Source organism: Pyrgilauda ruficollis, unplaced genomic scaffold (genome assembly GCF_017590135.1).
Source record: "Pyrgilauda ruficollis isolate IOZ18807 unplaced genomic scaffold, ASM1759013v1 scaffold16, whole genome shotgun sequence".
NCBI lineage: Eukaryota > Metazoa > Chordata > Aves > Passeriformes > Passeridae > Pyrgilauda > Pyrgilauda ruficollis.
Window position 1 is genome coordinate 4240655 of NW_024514764.1, and position 15689 is coordinate 4256343.

Below are 15689 nucleotides of genomic sequence, written 5' to 3' on the forward strand. Positions count from 1 at the left end.
AAACTTGCTAGGATTATCCGAGGCCGCCGGGAGCCCCCGCCCCGCCCGCGCGGCGCGTGCCGGCAGCGCCCCCTCAGCGCCCGCCCCGCGCGGCCCCTCACACACGGGCACGGGGCTCCGCTCCGCCTCCGCCGCCTCCTCCTCGGGCCCCGCTCGGGGGCTGCCCCCGCCAGCGGCCGCAGCCCGGCCGCCTCCTGCCTCGCCTCCCCCCTCCGCGAAATGGAGCTGTGGGAGCCTCTGGAACGAGCAGTGGAGAGGCAAGGAGAGTTAACTCAGATTTTCACTCTATTGCTTGACTCACTGACTTTCCCTCCCAGTGTTTGCTTCCTACTCGGCCTTTTTGGGATTTTCCTTCCCTTTGATTCACCCTCCTCCGCTAAGATTTTGGCACCGCACGCCCGGCCGGCCCGGTGGCACTGAAGCGCTTCGGCTCCGTGCGGTGCCCAAGCGAATCTCACCAGTGCCAGCATCGGGCCACAGAAACCTCCGGACAGCCACAGGGAAAAGAAATCAGAGAATGCTTCGGCTTGGAACTGACCTTTAAGCCTATCTAGTTCCAGCTCCCCTGCAATGAGCAGGGACACCTCCCACTACACCGGGTTCCTCCAAGCCCTGTCCAACCTGGCCTTGAACACTTCCAGGAATGGGACTGGTTCTTGGCAGAGAAGAAACAAGCCCCATTGTTCAAACACTCGGGGAATGTATGCAAATACATTCAATGCGGAGCCTGTGCCTGAGTGACTTTTTTTAAGCATTCAGTTTCCCTGAGTCCACGGTTCTCTTGTGGGCCCAGCTGGCAGGGATGGTGCAATGTCAGTGACCAGAATAGAGAATTTGTCACTTGGGAAAGGCTAACCAGGCCTTAAGTTGTTATTTACTTGTGTGTGCAGGAGAAATGACTCAGCTTGCTGTGAAAGACTGGCTAATAAATATGCAATTATCAAATAATCCAAATGTTTGGAAACAAAATGAGAGAAGGCAGTTAATCCTTAAGAAACAGAAAATGCAAGATAAACACATTCACTTAAGGTATTAGCTGATATTCTTGTAGAACTGATTTGGGGCAATTCCTGTTTCTTTTAGAAGTGCTTTGCTCCAGCTACATTACAGTTTTAAGATGCTGCAGCCAAAGTTGAGGTGACCCCAGTGACACTTGGAAGCCAGTGCCTGGTTTGGTCAGATGTGCAGCCTGCACCAGTCTCCTCCTCCCTGCATATGGCTGAATATTTTGCAGAATCAGTTTTCTGGCCACTCCTTCTCTCTCTGTGCTTACTCCACAGCTGTTTTCCTGTCTTAAGAGTAGATAATATTGAAAGGCTTAAGATACTCAGGGCAAAATCACCTCTTAGTTTAAATCTCCTTGAAATTCCTTGGTGGTGTGAGGCCAGGCCCTCTCAGGGCTGGTTCCCACCCTGCTCCCCTGGAGCCCAGGCAGGGCAGGCAGCACTCAGCTCTGGCAGGACAAGGCATGTCGTTCTGCCAGGGCGCTGCCAGCTTCCCAGGCTGCTCTGACTTGTCCTGAGCAGTTGTTTTTCCATCACAACCAGTCCAAGAGGTTGGCTGGAGGATGATGGCTGAAGCTCAGTTTTCCCTCCACTCCTCAGCTATGAGAGGAAATAGAGCTTTTTTTAAAGTTTCCAGGATTTAATGGGAACTTGGTCAGATATCCTGGTTTGGTTAAAACAAGCTGGTGTGACAGGGAGTTAATTTTTCCACATTTCAGAAGAAACTGCTCTGAGGCAAACAAAAATTCCTTCAAGGTTTCTCAGCCTCTAATAAGTTCTGAATGTAAAGTGGGCTGACAATTTTATTGGCTATGTTGAAGTGTATAGAGAAAAAAGGTCAGTAAGAATAAAAATTGACCACATTAACAGTGTTCCATTTTTAACATTGTAGAGGGCAGTTAAGAATTTAGAGAAAAAAATCTTTCTTAACTGACACCAGGGGAAGCTGCAATACAGGGCCAAACCAATCCAAGGACCACATTCTTTCCCACATTACTGCTCCCTTCCCACTATGATTCCCAGTCCCAGTGCTCCCCTGCAGTCACACCTAGCAATCCTGTTGTGCTCCACATTCTGGTCCTTGCTATTAAAAAGGGGCAAATCCCCACAGTGACTGAAGGTGCAGACTGAATGTGGCAGAAACCAGTGCAGTGAGGTGTTTCTGACTGGTGGTACTGGGCACGGCACGCTGCTGCACAGGATGGGACTGGTGACCTTTGTGTCCATTGCTGGGCAGATCATCATATATATGTAGTAGCACAAAAATCACCTGAAATATCTATAAATCTGATTTCTTGCTCATTAAAGAAAAGGTTTCTCACCACCTGCATGCCTCTGGTTAAGCTCAGCAGGGCCCTTTCCCCACAGCCCTCAGCCAAAGGCAATGGGTGCTGCATGCAGAGCAATTGGGTTATCAGGTAAAGGGGGATGCAGAGCACTTCAGATCAGTTTTGCCACTGCATCTCCGTGGTCCTGACTTACAGGGGATTTCAGACATTAACAAGAAAAGCTGATTACACCCAAGGCAGGAGGGCAGAGCAGCCGCTCTCCTCACAGCTCTCATCTGCTGCTTCAGCTCAGCTCCTGCTTCTCTGGGGGATTGATCCCAGTAAATGGACACAAGCTTGTTAACTGTAATTTTTGTTGATCCTTCAGATGCCTAATAATGAAGATTTTTTTCCTTTCTTTTTCTTTCTCTCCTTTTAAAACATGGTTAGAGCTTCACATGGAGGGCTGAGACACAGAGCAGTCCATGATGTACCCAGCAGGACCAGCTCTGATCCACTCTTCTAGCAAACAGCTGCTCACCTTCAGTTGCAGGGATCCTAACACAGATTCTGCAAATGAATCAAGAGGCTTGGCTGATCTCAAGCCAGCAGTTGGCTTTCCAAAGCCAAGATGTTACTTTATTTTTGGGGCAGTGCCCTGGTATGTTTGTGTGGTGCAAACAAGGGGCTTCCCCCAGCAAGATAAAGCCTGTGCAGTAGCCCGTCAGAACTCTAACCTTCCTATATAGAACTATTATAGTACAATTTATTTATAATAAATAAATAAATAGAATAACTTCTACCACAATGACATAAATATTTATTATGGTTATACTGTACTTTAATTGGATAGTTTTATCATAGTACTATGTAGTAAAACAGTACTATGGACTATACAAATTCTTTCCTGGTTTTAACTTATTATACCTTAATAGCTAAATTTCTCTTTGTAAAGATTAGATTAGATTAGAGCTGTGATCTGTTATTACAGCCTGTAATAACTTTGCAGTTAGAGCTGGAGGTCAGTGTCTGGGAGCAGAGTGCTGACACAAGCAGAGAGGTGCATTAGTGCACCTTCCCGTGGGCTCACATGACCCTGCAGGGCTGGACACCTGCAGAGTGTCTGCAGTCTGCCAGTGTTCCTGAGGAAATCTGCACATTCCCTGGATGGATTCACATGGAGGAGAAGTGGATGGATCTGGAGCATACCTAACCACCAGCCTCTCCTAAAATGCTCTCTGATGTAGACCCTGTCTCAAAGTTTAGTTATCTCATTTGTCAGTGTCTTCTCAACAATCTATGTAAGGTAGTTAACAAATATATAAAAGATTCTATATACAGTTAGACAAATGCATGCACTTACCTAAAAAACCTCTGTTTTGCTGAGAATCCAAATCCCAGGATCCTCCACAACAGGTCTTCTGGCTTACAAGGACGAAGACAGAGGCCCAAGTGCTCGTCACAGGAAGGGCAGGGCTAAAGGCTGCTTATCTAAAGTGCCTGAAAGTTTGAGATAACAGCTCTGTTCCCCAAAATTGCCCTAGCTTAAAAGTGACGTAATGCATATGGTGCTAGTGACATTCTGTAATGTGCAGTAACTAAATCTAGAAAATATAAGAGCTGATCTGTCCAAACAGGAAAAAAACCCCAAAACTGATCCAGTAAAAGATTGAAGCTGAAAGTTGAGTCTCAAAGAAAATGACTTTAAATAAACCACATCCACAGCAGACTCAATAACAGTAAATTTTTGTAAAGGGATTTAAGAAATTTTGGTTATATAAATTGAAATACAAGCAAGGTTAGCACATTGTCAAGTCCTACACCCAAAAGACCTAATAAAAGGACGTGTCGCAGATCCCCAGTTTGTCACACACACACAAACAAGATCAAGCTGGTGTTTAGCATGTCTCTAGAAGGACTATTAGAATATTCATTTTAACAAGCTCTCCTGGCTCTGAAGAAAAAGCTGCTTTGTTGGATAATGTGGAGATTTTTCTTTGTGAGGCATCCCACAACGGACTGCTCCGAAAGATAACAAAATGTTCAACATATGGAGGAAAAAAAAATTCCCAGCCTGCTGAAGATATCGAGCTTGATGAATACTTCAGCTCTTACTATTTGTGTGCCTGCTTTAGAACATCTTGAAAAACTTTGACCAGATTCCACGTCAACCAAGAATGTTCTCTTCTCTCATCCCACATTTGAAGTTGGGTTTGCAAACATCTCTGCTTTAGATCACAAGAGTAATTAAAAGCACTTGACCAATATTTGTACTGCAGCTATCATGAGGCTGTTAATCAGTGGTAAAGAATCTAAATTTTGGCAACATAAGAAGCTAAAAATATCATGCCTGTAGTAGTATCATTAATTAGGATGTATTTAGGGGACTTTCAAGGGAACTTTACCGTAAGATCTGGGTTCTTGCTTCTGAAGTGAAACTTTAGGTTGTATTGCAGGAACCTGCTGCTCTGCAGAGCTTTGAAAGGCTATTTTGAGAACAAGGTCTCTGCTAGCATAGAGTCTATTTCCAGTCTAATTTAATTGGCTTTTTAATAATTGATTAGATTAAGGAAACAATTTCATGGAACCACAGAAGAGTCAGGCTGGAAGAGGCCCCTGGAGATGCTGTATGTAGTCCCACTCCAGCCCAACAGGCTCAGGCAGAACAGGTTTCTCAGGGCTGTATCAAGTCAGATTTTGAATATATCCGAGGCTGGAGACTCCACAACCTCTTCACTCTGTGTAATGTTCTCTAGGGATTTTTACTTCACCCACATTGCCTTACACAAAATTTATATTTTATACATATTGCCTCGTAAGAATTTTAGCTGCCCCTCCACTTACAGTGAGTTAAATAGTTAATAGTTTTTAGTCAATTAAAATGCTGCTCAGTACAGGAACAGCTGTACTTCAGCTTTTCATCAAAAGAAAGCTGAACTTCAAAGACAGTACAAAGGGCCTAAAATGAGTATCCTATTCTACAGGAATGCACAATAGCTTTTGGATCCATAAGAAACTCCTCAACTATTCTGTATCATTAGTATGATTGTCCCTTTTTGGAGAATTTTCAAAGCAAGCCAGTGTTTTGTGGAGAAGTGGCCAGAAGTTTGACTTTGTCTTTAAGCTAGGAATAAAACTTGTCTTGTGTGTGTAATCTGTCTCAAATGTTTCTTTGGGAAGGCAAGTAGACATTGCTGTAAACAGATCATGGGCTGGTTGACAACTATGTCACAGGCCTGAAAAGGTAAAGTTAGGTCAGATGGACAAACAAACACGAGCACTTCCTACAGCATAAGGAGCATGAACAACCCCCACTGAGTCTGTTTTTAGACTTGACACAAAGCCAAGGCACTTGGGAATTAGAAGCCAAAGAGCACTTTCTGTCTGTAATACAGATAATTTAAAATATCCTCATCAGAATCCTGATTTTCCATGATTTGTGTGTGCAAAAAAACCCCAGCACCCTACCCCACAATGGTGTACACAGCATCTAGGAGCTCCCTTTTTTTATTACACAGCTGAGAATAGAAAATGACACCAAAATTTACACTCTACAAAGCTACTGAAGAAAACCCCAAACAAACCAAGCTTTAACCTAAAGTCACAGAATTTAATTTCAAAGCAATATGCAAACAAACGTTGCTTGCTTTCCAAGGCACAGTGGTATAAACATAAAAACTGAAAATGACATATATGTAGTACAAAAATATAAATACTGTTAATCTAAATGTCAAAACAGCACATTTTTTCTCATGTATAAACCTTAATTTAAAAAATTCAGCTTTGCTCTCAGTCATGAAATGTAATACAATAAAAATAAAACCTACTCTTTTAGTGCTACCTATTTCCCTATTATATCAGCATAAATATGAATATTCAAAACATTATACTCTTTGTTGCATTATGAAAGAGAAGTCTGGCTGCTTTTTTTCCCCTAATAAAACTGGTCACCACATACCTGGCTGTGAAGTGTGATTTTATCCAGTGTGAAATGCTTTTTGAAGGACTGAATCCTTGCTATATTACATTAGTAACTCTGACATTAAATTATTACATTGTCAAATAATCTAAAAATTAAATTCCTGAAAAAACATTCCTTCTTTAAATCTTGTATCTGAAAAACCAATGCAAAATGAATTAAAACATTGTTTTATTGCTAGGAAATACAAAGAACTGTTCAAACTGCAAAGAACATAGAATTGTGCTAATTTCACTTTCAAATGAACCAACAGTGAATTTACAAAGAAAAAACAATGTACTTCCAGCTCAGCCTTTCTTAAGCAAACAAAAATACAAAGATAATCCAAGTCATACAGATTTCACATCAGTTTCCTACACAGAATCTCAGCAGTGATTCAGAGCTGACTCCTTGGCTGACTGAATGTGATGTAGCAGCTGATTACAATAGACTGGTGTTTGATGCTTGTGTAAAACCCCTTCAATTTCTCTCACCAGCAGATCTGGATATAAAATGCTTCCTTCCTTTAAAACTTCTGTAAGACAAAAATATGTTTTATAAATCAGTAGCTGCTTTGTGTTTCTCTACCCAAGTTCTCTCAAAGCAGCTGAAAACAAACCAGGAAATTGTTCTACAAGTGATGCAGTGATGACAACACAATTCCTCCCTCCCCCATTTGCTGAGCTCTGTATTTTGACATTTATGTTCTTCAACGCTGCTACACTAATAAATTCCAGAGAGCCCCTCCTGCAGGCTGGGATATGGTCACACCCTGCAGTGCTCCATATCCTGTTTACCATCTATAAAGTCTCTGGAGGTTCAGCTGCCCTGCTACCTCCCCTGGGGAACACTGGGCCATGTATTCATTCTGCACACAGGTAAAAGGTCAGAGCTCATCCACTGAAACCCAAAGAAAGCTCCAGCCTGGCAGGGTTATCCTCTACCTGTATGTGCTGCCTTCATGAACACTCAAAATGATGATTTAAAATACATTGTTAAAAATATACATGACTGAAATTCTTACCTAGGACTGCTTTTTGGAGATTTTCATCTGGGTCATCGAGATGTACCAACAGCTCTTGGTACAGAAACTCAACATGACCTTCCATTGAGGATTTCACATCACTGTCCTTTAAGCACTTAAACCAATTAGCCAAGGTGTGAGCAGCTGCCAGTCTCACATCACCCGAGGCATCATCCAGACGCTTCAACACCTCTGAAAAGGAGCAAGAACCAAAATGCTCTGGGAACACTGGAGTTAGCTTTTGCATTTGGAAAAGACAAATGCATTCTGACAACATTCAAATTATTGTTACATTTCTGGTGTATTTTTATCTTTCAAGCATAATAAATACATGTACCACACTGCTCCTTAAAGCTCCTCATTCACTGTTATTGGATGACGGTGTCCAAACATTAACAAAAGGCATATAGAGAAGTATTTAGATTAATTGAACATTATCTAGCACTCTTTCTAAAAAGGAACTATTGATGTCTATTTATGCATTACAGAACTACAGAGTTTAAGTATTTGTATGCTTCATAAAGCACAACATTTCTATTAATTAGATATTAATTAAATTATTGAACAATATTAATTAAATTATTAAATATTACTGTTTCAGTGAATTACTGCACTGCAGACTACGTGAATATGCAAGATGCAAAGACAAATATACTTTGAGAATTATCTGATCATGTACTTCTCCAAAACAAAAATGTTTGCAGTTAGATTTCTAGTGTGCCATGTCAGAAAAAAAATATCAGTTGCTAAGATGCTGAGTTAGGGAAAGACAAATTTATTTGCCTGTATAAGAACATAAAACCTGGCTCAAAGCATAGTCTGTAATTCTGAATAATAGTTTAGCACTTCATCCTAAGAGGCATTACAGCTCCTAGCTCTAATTGGCAATACAGAACTCTAGATTACAGTTTTCTTCTTTGTTTTGTTTTTTTTTTTTTTTTCTTTTGTAGATAAAAACCCAACCCGCTACCTATTCAGGTCTATTTATAGTACACTGAAATGGTTTGCTCTTGGCTCTCAAACACAGCACGGAGAACAATGTGACTTCCATTTATACACTGCAGTACTGTTCTGCTCTCACTATACTTAGCACATTATTTCACATAGTCCAAACTCTGAAGCAATGCAGATGAGCTGCTGGCAAGCCCTGCACAAACCAAAGCATTGAGTGAAGTTCCACCTAGTGGTCTGATGGATAATGACGTTGGGAATACTGCTCGGTTCTGCCAAACCCTTAAAAGTCCAGCAAACTGTGGCACTTTGGGTAAAAAAGCAAATGTCAACATTGCAGTCTTGATTAAAACACAAACGAACCAACAATGCCCTCACCCCAAGTCCACTAAGCCTTCACACATACCTGTGTAAGTGTTCTTAAATTTATCTGCATCAAACTGCCTCCCACAGACTTTTAGAAAAACATCAACAATACGACAAGCCATCAGTCGAGTAATTTTAGAGTCTTCATCCATGGAAGCAATAATTTGGGGCATCAGCTCATCTTTCACTTTTAAGATCTACAGTTAATAAGAAAAGCATAGAAAAAATATGCTTAGTGTTACAGCACTTACCATTAGCTGTGCCAGATACTTATTTGCTTAGTTAAAAAATTTGCTATAAATGTTACCCTGAAAATCCCTGAAGTTACAGATCTCTAACTCTGCCTCTAGGTTAGCTGGGAAAATGAAAATCCACCAGTCAATCACCCAGCTCATGAGCACTCAGCATACAACCAGATGAGTTTTATGTAACTCATATGTATTTTCAAGCTTGTAAAAGCTTTCAAACTTACTTGCCTTTAAAAAAAATCAAGCAGTGGAGGCCGGGAGCGGGGCGCTCCGCGCGGGGAGCAGCAGGGGGAGCCCCGAGCCCAACAGGACGCGCCGGGCTGGGCCGCGCGGCAGGGTCGGGATTTGAATCATTCCCAGCGTTTCACATCAGCCGTTAATGCCAAATAGGCATTAAGGCACGATTCAGAAAAAAATGTTCAGTTAGAACAGCAGCTTCTGATATTAATGTTTCTGTATATATGAACTCAACCAGTTATGTGTGTTTAAGCACTTTGTTCAATTAAGGTCTCTTATAAAGACACTAAAGACTGTGAACATTTAATAACATTTAAATGAAATTAATTTTTTAAAAAATGGCCTTGTATTTAACATATTTCCAGTGCATAATTTCCAAATACTAATTTGTTAGCAAAGAAGCTTCAAAAACACAGCCAGATTCAATAAACCTTTATCAGGGACGGGTAACAACTCTTCAAGTGCTAGCACTCCAGTCTCTATTCATATTCTTCATGTTCCTTTTCAAGTCCTCCTGTCCTTTCTCAGAATCTTTTGATGGTTTTTTATTTTCTCTAAATGGACCTGTGGGCTCCAAGGCAACCAGACAACTTGTCTTTGCCACGTGACAGCACAGCACGTCCTGGCTGGCTCCAGTGCTGCTGCACAGGCTCTGCCTGTGGGTTCAGCAATGTCCAGCACCCAGATTGTTGTGTTCACAGTGGTCAGTACCTCGGGCTGCAGAACTGATCATCTGTTAGAAAAAAATATCTACAAAATTTGCTGCCACTCAGTCTTACACCTGATCATTTTGCTGGCCTCAGATCTCTTCTCAGGATGTCATCATCCCTCCACTAGTGATTGTTTCAGTCATTAACATTCAATTACAATTAATTAATTTTATTATGAAGACTGTATGTCTTTCTGAAAATATTACTTACCTTAACGATTTATTCTTTTTTTCCCCCCTTGCATTTATTTTGTTTTCCTGCCTAAGATTTCAAAGGGTGAGAAAGAGAGAATTTACCTCTTTTGGTGAAAGCATTTCACAGTGGATGAGAGCCCAAAGGCACAATACAGCTGTAGCACGGATGGCAGCTGCTGTTCTTCCAGCATGCCACTGCAGATTAGGAGCCAGGATGTCTTTTATCACAGTCTCAAGGTAGCTAGGGAACAGCCTGAAGCCAAAAATAAGAAAGCAAAATAAAGGTTCATGAGAAAGTGATAAAGAGACTGACAGGATGTAAAAGAGAATTTTCTGTCATAGAAACATAGGCAGAAAAGGGAAAAAAAGACTCTGTAAAAATAAATAACATCTTCTAAGGCAATGTTATTGTAATGTATGTGATAAGCTTTTCACAACTTAATTTTTCTAGATAATGTTTAAACAAATACCTAACATTCATAGAAAGGAGAGGCTAGACTTTCTCCCACTTCAGGCAATGACCATGACTCAGTGTTATCTTGGTAAACTACTTACCTTCTCTGTGTCTCACCTTCCCTGTCTGTGCAGTGGAGATAACACCCTGTGCAATGCTCTGAGATTCATTAATATCTGTGAGGCCCTTTGAGACTGGCCAGTGAAAAGTATTTATGATGTGAAAAGTATGAATGCTATTGATGACACTGATACAGCTGGGAGCATACACAGAATATTTCAGCTCTCTCTTGGCTCAGAAACTTGTCTCCCCCAAAGATGAGAAGTCTGTAGGATTTTCTGATGGTGCCAGTCCCCATACTATGGGTTCTTATTACAAACACATAAATCTGTGATGTTTTTGGATGCTTTTTCCTCCTCCTCCATTCAATAGGTTGTTATAATGCTAAAAGTTGTGAAAGTCAGCAATTACAACAGGCAGGATTCCCTCACAGTCATTTATTTACAGCTCAAATTAAGAGGAAAAAAAATACAGATCTTACAAGTTAATATTTTGCTGCATCAAAGAGACATTCGTGTCCAGCTGAGGCTGGTAACTGAGGCTCAAGTTATCCACTGTGCCTGTGCCCTACAGAGCAGCTGGCAGCGTGCAAACACACTGAACTTACCCTGACTGTCCCACTGAGCTCAGAGCTCTGTTCAAAGTGCAGCCCCTGAGAGCCAAACAGCACATCCCCACCCTGCTGCTTGATACAAAGGGAACAAGCTCTTGTTGACTTTTCTGAGAGTCCTACACTGCCAGGGTGAATGAGTGGCCCCTTTAGTGATGTGCCAAGACACAGGAGGAACATAACAGGTCCATGTTAACAACTAACAATTACCAGGGAGTGCTTTAAAAAGAATCCATGCTGCAGTCCCTGTTATCCAGGTATTACCTGACTAAAGCACAAGCAGCTGACTGCCAGGCCTCAGTTATGTGCTGACACACACCTGCAACATTTTGGAAATAGATACACCTGGCTGCTGCTTCCCCTTGGCAAGGGAGCCCTTGGACTCTGAAGAAGTCAGAGATCCATCCACTGCTGCTTCTTGTCAGCAGATGGCACTTAAGTAATAACAAGAAATCTGACATCCCATTAGACACATCTAAATCTGTAAAACCCTTTCGATGTGGTATTTTAAACACATTTTTAAGCATTAATAATTTCCTGTTAAAAAAGTTGTTAGAAAAAAATAAAACTAATGACCACCATAATTCCAAATCTCCTTTCAGCTCCAAAGCTAAAAGCAGCTCTGTGCTGTTTGTGCTATCTGACCAGTAGCTGCTTCTGTTTTTAATAAAACCTTCTGTTAAACTGCAGTGAGAAAACAATCTGTCAAAACACGAAGGTAAATTCCATCAGCATTATGTTAACCATGGTGCTGTGCTATTTGTGAGAATGTTTGTTCTAGTGCCTTGAAACAGAATCAGGAAAGCAATATCTGGCAATTATCTGACTCAGTCATGTCAGACTCAAATACAATTAGGTGACCACACAACTGTGTTTAGCATAATAACCAAAAGCCTTCCTATCCAAACTCTGAGAACCATTTCAAGGAGCTAAACAAATTACTGATAGCAGTGAATGTGAGAGTGCAACTGGAACTTACTACTGTTCCCCAACACTATCTCTCATAACCATTAACATTTTATTTTTGCTGTTGCTGATGCAATTAAACTCTCCCTCTTTCCATTTTAAGATCTTATTGCTGTAGATCTGTGTAACTTAATTCTAAAAGTCAGCAATTTCCAGGAAAGGACATACCCTGTCTGTGCTGTTTGTACTTACAGAGTTGATACTTCATTCTCTGCTGGATGCAAGAGCACTAAAATGTGACCTGCAGAGACATTAATACCCTGCTCTTATGCAGATGTTACAAAGCAGAGCTTTGGTTTCCATTAAAATTGGTTTTATGAACTTGCATACTTAAACTTTCATTCCATGTTAATTATTTTTTATACATTTTTGTTTGGCATTGGTTCCTTTTCTGCTTTTAGGAACTGCTGCACTTTGCTTTATATGTCTTGGGGTTTTCTGTGTATGCTTTTGTTGCTTCTTTTTTTAAAATTTAACATCCTAAACCCAGGTAATTTGAAACAAAATTGGATTGGCTTTTACAAATCAAAACTACCAGAAATGTTTTGCAAACAATGCTTCAAACACAAAAACTCCACGTTACCTCCTACTTAGAAACATCCATGGTAAGCAGGATCAGAACTTCAGAGGCATTTAGCTGCTTCCACTGATTTTTAGTCTTGAAGATAAACCTACTGGTAAAATTCATGGCTTTGCTTTTGTTGTCAGAGGACAGAGCCTCATTGAGAGCTGGACTGGACCATCCTTCATGCAAACAGGTCTGTGACCTTCCCTGGATGTATCTCATCCTGACAAAGGCCATTCACTCACACTGCCCTGAGCAAAACAACTTCCATCACTGCTGTCTGCAGAGCTGGGGTGCTGTGTGGCCATACTCACTGAATTACTTTGAAACATTCCTCTGTTTTTTTGCACAATGATAATTTCCCTTTCCTGAGGATATTAATGAAGCTGGCAGCTCATTGGGTTGGGTTTCTTGGTTCCAAGGGCTTTGCATTCTCAGTTAGATGATACAAACTGGTTTAAAACAAATAGTCAGATCCTGGAACACTTCAAACAGTTTTCAAAGTGCTTTTCTTTTTTTTCTGGACTGTAGAATATCTAGATTAATCTTGTAACTATCACTCAGTTACATGATTATTTAAACAAGTAAGTGACTACAGTTTTTACAGTATTTAAACAAGTTACACCCACAGCCCCCAACTATTTTCCTAAGAATCTCCCTTTTAGCTTTCAAAAAGTATTCTTTTGAACCACAGCTCTTCATTTGCTTTTTGAAAACCATCCAGATCTGCATGACATTCCTTTTAATTCCCAGTAATGGCACAGGTAGGAAGACTACAGTGGAGGAAGCCAAGACTTCCATTTATTTTTTTTATATATATATATATATACAGTTTTTACAGTATTTAAACAAGTTACACCCACAGCCCCCAACTATTTTCCTAAGAATCTCCCTTTTAGCTTTCAAAAAGTATTCTTTTGAACCACAGCTCTTCATTTGCTTTTTGAAAACCATCCAGATCTGCATGACATTCCTTTTAATTCCCAGTAATGGCACAGGTAGGAAGACTACAGTGGAGGAAGCCAAGACTTCCATTTATTTATATATATATATATATATATATATATATATATATATATATATATATATATATATATTTAATTACTGCACTCTACCCTCCTAATCATTGTTAAAAATTACAGCAAGAAAAATAGCCTGTAGAAGATGGTGGGAAAATCTTTCTTCCAGCCATGCTCACATGGAGATGGTTATAGGGTTAAATAACTCCCAAGGTCATTATTTCTTAGTGCCACTGGAGTTTTCAAATAGCTGTGGGAAATCAGAGCTCCACTTACCCCTGAGAATTGATGGTTTCACTTGCTTTCTGCAACAACTGGGATAGAACAGTGAAGAGCTTTAACCGCATCTGAGGATCTCTGTTTGTCTGGAGACACGTCCTCAGAACCAGAACAAAGTCATCCAGAGCTTCACCTATGACAGCACCTAGTAAACAAACACAGAAGGCTTTTTTTCAGAATACTAAGTTCTATTTAGATGTTTCATATGTAAGTGCATTAAAATTTCTAATACAAGTGGTGTTAAAATAGTCCTTAGCCTCCCAGTGTTGCATGGCAGCTGTTGAGGGATCCATGTGACCCTGTATTGGGTGGTGCAGAAATCCCCAGGCTAACTCCCCACGGGTTCAGGTACCCCCAGTTTTGGCCAGAGCACCTGAAGATCAGTTCCCCATGTCTCATTTAGTCAGCCTGGCATAGCTGTACCACATTTGGCCACAGGAGCTGTGTCTGGCCCATCCCTGGAAGTATCCAAAGACACGTTGGATGGAGCTTGGAGCAACCTGGGATAGTGGAAGGTGCTCCTGCCCATGGCAGGGAGTTGAAACTTGAAGGTCTTTAAGGCTCCTTCCAACCCAACCATCATTTCATGACTCTGGAATGGATCTATCCATGACACCCCAGAGCTGCTGGGACCATCAGTACCAGGGGACATTTTGGCTGGAGGATGAATGCTGCTCCCTTGTAACTCTGCAAGTCTGAGGCTATGCACAAAGCTTTGGTTTTCTTAAACTTAATGAAAAATTACACTGGATCTGGCATGACCCTCACACCTCTGGACACAGCAGCATTAACTACACTTTTTTCTTCTTTCAAGTTTTCCATATGCAGCATTTGAGATGTTCATGACTCCCAGAGGCATAGGAAAAGGCCTGTCTGAAAGGATCAGCTTCAAAACTTGGATAATACAATTACTGCAGCAGCATTCCTTCTCCCTCTTTAAATAATGCTTATTTTCATCTTATAAGACAATCCAAAATATGATGTATTTTAGAAGCTACTTGAAATAAAAATATCTTCCAAATTAACTCTTTAGTTTGTTAATATTTTCACATCCTGTGATAAATTTAAACAATAAACAAACAAACAAAATTCTAAGCTGTTATCCCAACATTTTAAGAAGTTATTTTCCCACAACTGAGGGACATTTGTGCCTTTCTCCTTGACAATGACTAACATCTGCCCGCTTTTAAAGAGGAAGAGTCCATAAAGACTGTACACACACTTTATTCTGCAAGCTTCTTGCTGCAGAATGCTCTTTCTGCTCTATTTTTGCAATAAACTACTTTCCTTTAGGAACTTCTTCAGTTCTGCATCCTTAAGATGCACATTCCATCCAACTCCACTAACTCAGAAGATCCTTCAGAGGAGACACAACACTGGTATTCATGATGACAAGAATACTCCTCACACATGGGATGGACAGATTGAAGTATTCAAGATTCCAAAACAAGCTCAATAGCATTTAATAATATCTGGAAATTTAATGTTTAAAATAATAATGAAAAAACCCCAAATTTCACTGTCTAGACTGAAGCAATACAGGGTGTTGAACTGCAGTTTGCTAAATGTCTGTGCCAACAAATAGCTCTTTATTTTCACAGCATTTATTCAAGATACATTGCTTCATGTGAGTTCTGAGACATTCACAAGATACTACTACTATATCAAACTGATAACGGCAAATTCAACAGATGGAAAATAAACAAAATAAACTACATTGTTAATTTCAGCTTAAGCATATGCTCCTGAAAAACAGTAAAAACCTCAAAATATGAA

The 15689-nt window shown here is 40.6% G+C and overlaps 2 protein-coding genes across 5 annotated transcripts in view; both read right to left on the reverse strand.

The window, feature by feature from the left end:
• Nucleotides 1-3753, reverse strand: part of SUN1 (Sad1 and UNC84 domain containing 1) — a 35370-nt gene extending 31617 nt beyond the window's left edge. For 3 of the 4 annotated variants that reach the window (XR_005954710.1, XM_041462356.1, XM_041462350.1), the window contains exon 1: nt 3636-3753. The gene's annotated coding sequence lies outside the window, so the exon portion shown is untranslated. The remainder of the gene's footprint in view (nt 1-3635) is intronic. The other variant, XM_041462357.1, reaches the window with a different exon arrangement.
• Nucleotides 3754-5759: 2006 nt separating this feature from the next.
• Nucleotides 5760-15689, reverse strand: part of DNAAF5 (dynein axonemal assembly factor 5) — a 28113-nt gene continuing 18183 nt past the window's right edge. The window contains exons 9-13 of the mRNA XM_041462703.1: nt 13911-14058; nt 10063-10213; nt 8612-8768; nt 7255-7446; nt 5760-6765 (exon numbers count right to left, since the gene is read on the reverse strand). Of these exons, the coding sequence (XP_041318637.1) occupies nt 6617-6765; nt 7255-7446; nt 8612-8768; nt 10063-10213; nt 13911-14058 (797 nt within the window). The 3' untranslated portion in view covers nt 5760-6616. The remainder of the gene's footprint in view (nt 6766-7254; nt 7447-8611; nt 8769-10062; nt 10214-13910; nt 14059-15689) is intronic.